General features: G+C 34.8%; 1 protein-coding gene across 1 annotated transcript; it reads right to left on the reverse strand.

Annotated features, from left to right (window-relative positions):
* Positions 1–6,652: 6,652 nt before the first annotated feature.
* Positions 6,653–9,767, reverse strand: LOC109183605 (cation/H(+) antiporter 15-like). The gene is made up of 3 exons (XM_019333678.1): positions 9,285–9,767; positions 8,205–9,188; positions 6,653–8,121 (listed from the first exon to the last, which is right to left on the reverse strand). Exons 1-3 carry the CDS (start codon positions 9,522–9,524, stop codon positions 6,739–6,741), a joined length of 2,607 nt encoding a protein of 868 aa, XP_019189223.1. The 5' UTR covers positions 9,525–9,767; the 3' UTR covers positions 6,653–6,738.
* Between the last annotated feature and the right edge of the window lie 554 nt (positions 9,768–10,321).

The following is a 10,321-nucleotide window of genomic DNA, read 5'->3' on the forward strand; positions in this document are numbered from 1 at the left end:
GAGCAATACTCCTCTTCCAAACATAATTGCTTGCCCATCAAAGTGGGCAAGTATATATTGAGATGCCAAAAGGCTCTTATATAAAAAGGCTTAATAGCTTCTTATTTTAGTTTTTTAAATTAATTTATTAATTTATTAAATTATTAGGGGATTTTGGGAAAAGATTAATCTTAATCTTTTCCCAAAATGTATATGTGTTGTTTTTTATTTTAGCAGATTGTAGCAAATTGTGGAGTTATTAAATAATATTTTTGATGTTTTGATTAAAAACAAAACGTTACAATGGCAGATTTGTCAATAATCAAACATGGTCATTATCTAATAATTAATATGACAATTAACAAATTAATTGTACATGTATTAAAGTTCGTTTGGAATGTAGGAAAATGATTTCTGGAAAATGAGTTTTTTTTTCAAAAATATTTTTCTTTTCAATGTTTGGCTGCACAACAGAAAATTGTCTTTGTGTATTTGATTTATTTTTTAAAAAATGTCTTTGTGTATTTGGTTCATTTTTCAGAAAATGAACATGAAAATGAGTAGAATTGTATACTTAGACATTTTAATTGTTATATATTTTAAAAAAAAAATATTTTTATTGTTTTATTTAGAATATAACAACTTTTATTTTAAATTTCATGCAACATAAGTTTTTGCTGTATTTAGTGGAGGAACATTTTTTATCAATTTTAAGAAGTCTTAATGGCTTCTTATTTTAGTTTTTAAAATTTATTCATTTATTAGGGGGTTTTGGGAAAGATTAATCCTAATTTTTCCCCAAAATGTATATGTGTTGTTTTAGTTTTGAGCAGTTCGGAGCAAATTGCTGAGTTATAAAATAATATTTTTGGTGTTTTGATTAAAGACAAAATGTTAAGATGTCGAATTTGTTAAAATTTTGGAGAATTTGTCAATAATCAAACAAGGTCATTTTCCATAATTATTATGGCAATTAACAAATTAATTGTACAAATATTAAAGTTCGTTTGGAAAGTAGGAAAAATAATTTCTGAAAAATGAGTTATTTTTCAGAAAATATTTTTTGTTTCAATGTTTGGCTGCACATCAGAAAATTGTCTTTGTGTATTTGGAAAATTGTCTTTGTGTGTATTTGAGTCATTTTTCAGAAAATGACTTTGTGTATTTAGTTCATTTTTCAGAAAATGAACAGGAAAATGAGTAAAATTGTATACTTAAACATTTTAATTGTTATATATAAAAAAATATTTTATTGTTTTGTTTATAATATAACAACTTTTATTTTAAATTCCATGCAACATGAGTTTTGACTGTATTTAGTGGTGGTGGGCGGCGGCGGGTGATTGATGCTCCACTGCTGTAAACGAAAAATGATTTCCTCTAAAAAAAAAAAGGAAAAGTCATTTTCCAGAAAATTCTCCTCTCAAGCCAAACGCTGAACACCCAGAAAATGATTTCTGGAATCATTTTTTGGGTTTCCAAATGCTCATTTAGTATAATTGAGTAATAATTATTATGATAACTAAGATAATAATCTATCTATATTTATTATTAAAAACAAATTCTTTCTTTCATTCTTGCCCAAACACTTCTTCCCAAACAATAGAAAAGGAAAAATGAAAAAGGAAACAGAATTAACTTAATAATAATAATAATAATAATAATAATAATAATAATAATAATAATAATAATAATAATAATAAATAAATAAATAAATAAATAAATAATCTATATCTATATCTATATCTACACAATAATTAAAAACAAAATCCTATTTACTTGATTTTCCGCCCAAACAATAGTATATAGTAAAGGTAAATTTAAAAAGGAACATAAATTAAAAAAAAAAGGAATAAAAATATGTCACAATAATATTCTACATCATCAATTAAAATGGAATGAGAATTAGGAATATTAATAATTGACTGAAAATTAAAAATGGAAATTAGGTTAATTGGGTGAATATTAATAATTGACTGAAAATAAAAAAAAATCCATAATTGACTAAAATGGAAAAGAAAATGGTCAAATTATTGCATTTTTATTTTTCACAATAATATTACACAGTAGAATAAATCAAATCACAATTATATCATAAATCTTTCACAATTTCAAACAATGGAACGGAACTTAAAAATGAAACTGAAATATTTCAATAATAATATTCTCCATTATCAAGTAAATAAAAATTAAAAATGGAAAGGAAATATTTCAATAATAATATTCTAAATCATCAATAGTAAATGTATATTTTAAAAAATAGTAAAGGTAATTAAAAATGAAACGAAAATTAGGTAAAAATATCACTACATCTACTATACTAATCTATATATATATATATATATATATATATATATATATATATATATATATATATATATATATAGAGTTAGGCCTATAATGGGTAGAAAAAATGACGGTAAAATTTTTTAATCAAATGAATGGCTCAGATTGATCAGATTTTAATTTTTTAAGATTTCCTAATTTATCCTTAATGAATATGATTACCGTTAACTTTTCAGTTAAATATTATCTTTTCCGTTAATTTCTGTTAGTTCACCATTAACTTACTCATTGATTTCAATAAAAAGGTCTTTGATTCGAACCTCATCCCAATCAAAGTTGGCATAATTCGTATTCTATTTTACTCTTATTAAATTAAATTATAATTTAGTAGTTGCAACAAAAAATTATACATATGCATGTCTTTAATTTAAAATTACGTGTCTACAATGTCTTTATTCAAAAAAGTAATTCATTATCAATAAATTAAATATTAAAAATAATTTCATTAGCTATATTGTCTTTATTTTTCTCCAATATAAAAATCCTTTACATTCAAATTCATCAATTGATTATATTCGATACATTATTGTTCCTACAATGTCTTTATTAAAAAAATTATTCATTATCAATAAATTAACTAAGAAAAATAATTTTATTAGTTATATTGTCTTTATATTTCTCCAATTTAAAAATTCTTTACATTCAAATTCATCAATTGATTATATTCACTACATTGTCTATTATCTTTTTTTGTGCACTATTTTTTTTAATTAAATATCAAAGTTATATAACAAATGATGCTATATATTTATTTACCAGGTATTTTATTAATACCATGAAAAAAAATAAAAAAATAAAATTAATAAAGCTAATCATATTAACTACTTGAGGGATTTGTTGACAAATAGATTATTCAAATCACACAACAAATTGGAGTGAAAACTACCTCACAATATCCTTGTTTGACAATCAGCAGTTAGCGGTTAGCGTTAAGGGATTTGACCAACGAATTATATCAACGATTGTAAAAAGATATTTGAAAAAATTAGTTGTTTAGATTAACATGTAAAATGACCTAAGGCTAAGGTTATACATATATTTAATAATAATAATAATAATAATAATAATAATAATAATAATAATAATAATAATAATAATAATAATAATAATAATAATAATAATAATAATTGTTTTAAGAAATATAATTAAGCCAATCATATTAACTACTTGGGGGATTTATTGACAAAAAGAGTATTCAAATCAAACAACAAATTGAAGTGAGAAACTACCTCGCAATGTCATTATTTGGCAATTAGTAGTTAGCTCTTCAATATTAGTATATATTTAATATTTTATGTCCTGTTGATCCCGAAAGGGTGGCGAGAAGTCTAGAGAGGGGGGGGGGGGGGGGTGAATAGACTTCTCTAACTTTTTAAACTTTCTTCGAAAACACACAAGGCAAATAACACTTTGGTAATTTCAACTCTAAGTAACAAGCATCAACAAGATAAACAACTTAGAGTGTGCAGCGGAATAGGTAGCGGTAAAGTGTTATGCTTAATTAGTGCGGTGCTCAAAGAGAGATTCTAAACATGCAACACGTTAGAAATACTTAATATGGTTCAAAGATGATGTACGTAAAGTTTGGCTTGCATGCAAACGTGGGAACTATCAAACCCAGACAGATAAAGATAAGCGATAAATCGTAATCGGGTTAGTTCGCAGTTAGAATAAGCATGCACAAAATATATGAGCAGTATGTAAATAGAGAGATAGATTTATAGTGGTTCAGAGGTGGTGTAATCCTCCTAGTCCACTCTTCTCCTTTCACTTCAAGGAGGAAATTCACTATTCTTCGATAACTCAAATACAATAGTGAATAAGTGTCCACCGACACTTCTCCGAGTGCTTCGCACAAAGCTACACTCCTCCAAGGTTTTTCGCAAGCTCCTCTTGTTACTCCGCCTTCCCGCGTACTTCGCACCATGCTGTACTCCTACACCACGAGAACTACGCACAAAGCTACGTCCTCACAGGGTTTTCACAAGCTCCTCTTGTTACTCTGCCCTTTACACCGAGTGCTACGCACAAAGCTACACTCAACCAGGGTTTTTCACTCTCTCTAGTTACTCCGCCCTCTTTCTACACTCAGTAGAGAAATCTACAAAGAGATAAAAATTTTCTCTCACTCAGACTTGAATGTAATTCTATGAAGCTCTGTTTCCCCCTTTTTCGGCTAATTGAAAAATAGCTTGTATCTTTTGCTTATATGTCTTAGCCGTTGTTCAAGTCGTTGAACTGCTCAAATCGGGGTTCTAGTCGCTCGACTTCTTCTTGTCTTCAAGTCTGCTTGGACAATTTATAGCTAATGAAAGCTATTTGCCCGTTGATCAACTTTTGATCTCGATCGTCCATTTTGAATTGTAGTTGATCAAATAATATTGTCAACTTGATCTGAAATATTAGGTAGATGTCATTTCTCTTTTTGTCAGATGATTTGAATAATTTGCCCGTTGCCGTGTCTTGAATTTTGTAGCCTCCAAAATTTGAATAAGTTCGGCGCGGCAAGCTTGATATTTCTTGTCCTTCATAAATGCTCTGACATGTCAAGTTGATCAAATAATTTATCTGCTGATTCTTGCTTGAGTATAAAATAATTTCTCCGCGAATCAGCCTTCTTCGAGCGTCTCCGGTTCCACCGTAAAAACTTGATGTTCAGATGAAAATATATCAGATATTTTCTCCTTCATGATCCTTGTAAAATAATATACTGGAACCTCTGTAAAAACTTCACAGTTTGTTCATGGTGAGATGCTCTGTTTCGATTTTAGGCTTGGTCCAACATACTTGGTGTGTTTCTCCATCTGGTGCATGGTTCTTGTGAGACTTGTGCATTCACTTTGGTTAGTCTCCAATTTACTTAGTCTCCCAAGCTAGCTAGTCTCCTTCTTGGTTAGTCTCCCAGCTAGTCTCTCAAGCTAGTCTCCCAGCTTAGCTAGTCTCCTAGTCTCCCATTTAAAGCTAGTCTCCAATACACTTGAGCTAGTCTCCCATACTGTTTGAGTTAGTCTCCCATACGGTTTAGTCTCCTTGCTAGCTAGTCTCCAATACACTTGAGCTAGTCTCCCATACTGTTTGGGTTAGTCTCCCATACAGTGTTAGCTAGTCTCCCATACGGTTTGGGCTAGTCTCCTATACGGTGGAGGTTAGTCTCCCATACGGTGGAGCTAGTCTCCCAAGCAAGGTAAAAATGCTTCACTTAAGATTCAAACTTAAGGTAAAAATGCTTCACTTGAGATTCAAACTTAGGATCACTTGGCATAGCTCACACACTTTTCTTCCAACTCCTCTAGCATGGTTCTTGGTGACTTATTCGCATCATAATTGTGTTAAGCTATAATCCCGCTTAACTTCTTCAAATAAATTATGATCTTCCAGACTTGTACATGGGTTGCATGTATGGGTGCACCATACTCCGTAGACTTAAACTGACTCAAATAGAATAAAAATGGGGACTACTTGATTTTTCAAAAATACATTCGGCTCATCAAAATTTACAATATATTCCTAACATGTCCTAATTTTTATTTGCTCTCCCTTATGTCCCGTATAGTATTTCGTTTCAACCATACCTATACAATTATTTTATTGACAATTATAATCAATTTTAACTATATTATCTTGCATTTGTAAAACTTAAAATTATCTATTTAAATATGCAAATTAAACATTCAATTATCTATGCATGAACAATTCCAATATAATCTTGACTTGATTAAAGTACTTATTTAAAATAAAAAAACAATTTATTAATATAAAAATTACATATAGAAATATCATAACTGTTACATTATGTTTTCGAGTTAGAATTTGAAATTAAATATTTAGATTAATTGAATGATATTTTGCATATTATTTTTTAAATGTGAAAATATGAAATTATTTAGAATTCGATTGTTTTTCTTCACTTTTAACATACAAAGAAGGCCATTGATAGGTGACAATAATATTGAGTGGTATAGTCATATACTCATGTGTGCATGACAAGGATAAATTAATATGTATACATGACTTTCGAACTCTAATAGAACAAGTTCAGATAGTTAAGTTCACGTAATAATGAAATCTGCTTATTATCTCATTGTGTTTATGTGTGTATAACATAAAGGGGTGTCGCTTGAGTACTATACAAGTAGTGTCAAATAGTGTTGGAATGCTATCAAATTTGTGCCTATATATGAACATTTTTTCTTGTTCACGATATATTTTTTTTAATTTGGTTATAATTTTAAATTTGTTCAAATTTAGAATATATACTATAATTTAATTATTTATTCAACCTTAATTAGCTTGTAATACATGAGATTTGAGGCGGGCGCAATATATATATAGGAACTGAATTAGATTATATGTTTTGAAAATTGAAGAAAGTTTTAATTTAAATTGGATGATTTATAATATTCCCTGGGAAGATCACACCATAATATAATGATCCTGCTGTTGCTGCTTCCTGCTAATGCTGGAAGTGGGAGAATCATATGCGGCGTCGGGTTCATCACTATACGACATCCGGAACCCCATATCCATCTGCATATCCGCATCCATTCTCTGGCTCATTGATTCTGCCGCCGATCCCCCGGCCCCAGTGGAGGAGGCGGAGGAGGACCCGCCACCGGCGCCGCCCTTGTTCGTCCTCACATACTGTTGCACCACCAGCACCGAGAACGACGACTCGAATTCCGACGTTACCAGCAGATCTCCCACCGCCCCCAACTCCGGGCACTCACACCAATCCGCCAGCCCGGACGTCAACGCCGACGACACTCCTCGCCCCCGACCCGCCACGTACAGATCGAAGCTCCGGTCGTCCAGAGACTTCACGGCTTTCGTGAACTCTTCCTCGTCGTCCAACACCAATTCCATGAACGTCTTTGAATCGTCCTCCGCGGTTTCTGTTCTGAAGTTGTTGAGGAGCTCTTCGTCCTCCTCCTTGTCTCTCGCGGGGTCGATGCTTACCGTCACGAAACTGGTTTCCCGGGTGAGTTCTAGTTCCAGGTCGGGATCCTCGACGGCGCCGTCTGCGGAAACATCTTTCGCCGGAACAAACCTGATGACGGTAAGATGGACGCCGGGGAGACCTGACATCCTCCTCGCATAGGTCAACGCCTCCCTGTCGTCGGGGCCTCCCAGGTACAGCACGGCGATGTTCTTGGCATATTGATTAGGCCGTCCACGTTCAACGAGGATTCCGACAGAGCAAGGGGCGCTCAAGAGAACGCCCTCATTAACGGTCTGAATCGCCGGGTTCGTATCCTCCATTTCTCCGTCGGTGCCTTGTTGCTTATGGAAAGGAAGGACGAGAAACGCCGCCCGCTTTTCTTTAGCCATTTTACATATGTCTTCCGCCATGGTGTCATAAGACCACCTGGCTGTCAAGACTTGAGCGGTAACCCCATGGGAACGAAGCTCGTAGTTGTCGAACGTGCTGATGATTTGGCTGGTCTGCACCTCTTCGTGTGAGCCTCCGACGTGTCTGCCGGAGCCGGAGCTGTGGACCACCATCATGGCAGGAGCGCGGCCCACCAACTCCAAAAGCTGGACGCCAAACGCAGTGATGGGGGATGTTACGGTGGAGTTGGAGGTTTCCAGGAGGCTTATAATGGCAGGAAGATTGTTGGTGCCATGGATGCATGCTAGGATTCTAAGCTCTTCTCCGGGTTTAGCATTTTGTATGGTCCTTCGTTTATAAGGCTCCAAATCTTGTTTGGGACAATACCTAGCGGCAAGGGGAGTGGCCACTATTGTCATGATCAAGCATGCAACTACCATCATGCTGTATTGTTGAACACTCAAAACCTATTCATATATACATACATGTTAGCATTTTCATATATAGGACCTTAAACAAACAAGTAAAGTCGTAATTAATAATTAATTACCTGTTGCACTTGACCAACTTCAAGAATGATCATAACCATGGTGCTTTTGGTGTTGGTAAGAACACCCAGCCCAATTGCCTCGTTGGTGGACATGCCGGTGTAACAAGACGCAACGAGAGCGGCGATGATCTTGGCTGAACAGGCGAGCAGGATGAGCGCTAAGGCTGTGAAAATGCTGGTATCACCATCTGTAATGGTAAAAATGTTGGTTCTAAGCCCACACACAAGGAAGAACACCGGCATCAAGATCCCCATCACGAAATCCTCCAGCCTGTCCAAGATTGCTGTTCTAAGAAGCTCGTTATTAGGCATAATAAGCCCGAAAATGAAAGCTCCGATCATTGGATGTGAACCCATTGCATCCGTGAAGCAACCGAAGGCGCATATGACGGCAATGAAGGAGCATATGTAGAACTCGCTGAATCCTTGTCCCTCCGGCGTTTTGGAGATTAGCCAATTGAGTAATGGGCGGACATAATTGACGCATACAACCACAAAGCCCACCGTGCAAAGCACCGCCCACTGGACGTTATCTAAGCTCCCTGTGAAGAGGAGTCCTATGGTTAGTAAAACCCAGGATAATGCGACGTTGATGAGGGCTGAAGACGCCGCTATTTTGCCGATCTCGGTGTTGAGAAGCCTCTTGGAATCCAGAATTTTGGCTAGAGTGGAGAAGCCCGTGACGGTGAGGGCGCTGCCGCAGAATATGAAGCCGATCATAGATTGAGTATCTGTTTGCAAGGTGAAGTAGAATCCGGCTCCGATGAGGAAAGGGAAGATCGATCCGGAAACAGCGACGATCCTGGATTTGGTTCCGGTATGCACAATTGCTTTTACGTCCATTTGGAGGCCGGTGAGGAAGGCGTAGAGAACCAGGGCGAAATGCCCCATCGTCTCTATTGTTTCAAAATTGTGGTTGGGGAAATTATGTTTTCTGAATTCTTCAATGTTTCCAAGCATACTCGGCCCCAAAATTATACCACTCTACAATTTACCACAACAAAAACAACCTATACATTTAATTTTCTCAGCTACATATATATACTCAAATGTCAGAATTGAATTAGGAGAATTACTTACAAGAATTTCAGCCACCAGAGGAGGTTGATTGAAGGGCTTGAGGACGAAATTGAGGATCCGAGAACTGAGGATGGCTGTCATGATTTGCAAGATGAAGAGAGGGATCATGGGCGCCAGTGGATCCGGCCCTTCCCAAACGCCATTAGAACGGTATATCGTCTGGGAAAAACACATAACCACTTGCCCCAATCTATCTAAATCCACTTCCGGTCCAGTGCTAGGCGGTGGCGGAGCTGCCATTTTTTCCGGCTGCAACAGGCAATATGTGCAACGATACAGGTTATGCCTTACCCTTGCACAACTACCAGGGCAATGGAACCACCCTGGATAGCCGCGCCGGAATTAATCTTCCGATCCGTGGCTGCACCACCGCAGCCTGATCGATAATCCGCCCTCACCACATTGTCTTGCCCTTACAGATGGATAGATGATGTGATATGAGATATTGTGATGAAGATGAAACAATTGAATGAAGAGAAGATTGAAATAGCCAGGGATCATCATCATATATATTTGCTTCAATGGAAAGTGAATGGCTCTCCTATCTATCAGGCAAGAAATTTTTCTTGTTTGATTGCTGTATTCATGTATGGTGACACATTAATGGATGGTTATTACAGGATCAAATTTGAGTACGTGTACCCAAAAAAAATTATTAGATATTATATTTATTACTTGTTCAATTTAATATTGGCAAGAGCTTCTCCAAACTGTTGAGCCTCTATTTGGTAGAGTTTATTTATAAGCTTATAACTTATTTTAAACTACTAAGTTATAAGTTTTGTTCGGTAATGTTTAAAAAATAAGCTAGTAGTTTCTTAATATTATTTTTTTTATCTTTATCCTTATTCTACTATATATTTACAATTTTAATAAGAGTCAATAATGTTAGACTCCTAACGGGAACTAAAAAAAATGTCGGTGGAACAATATGCTATAAAAGATTGTACTTTGTGCTCTTCCAATTGTACCATGCCACATTAAAATCCTAATCTAGCCTCATTGTTTTTTTTTTGTTTTTTTTTTTTTTTTTGAAA

The sequence above is a fragment of the Ipomoea nil genome, unplaced genomic scaffold (genome assembly GCF_001879475.1).
Source record: "Ipomoea nil cultivar Tokyo-kokei standard unplaced genomic scaffold, Asagao_1.1 scaffold1149, whole genome shotgun sequence".
Classification (NCBI taxonomy): Eukaryota; Viridiplantae; Streptophyta; class Magnoliopsida; order Solanales; family Convolvulaceae; genus Ipomoea; species Ipomoea nil.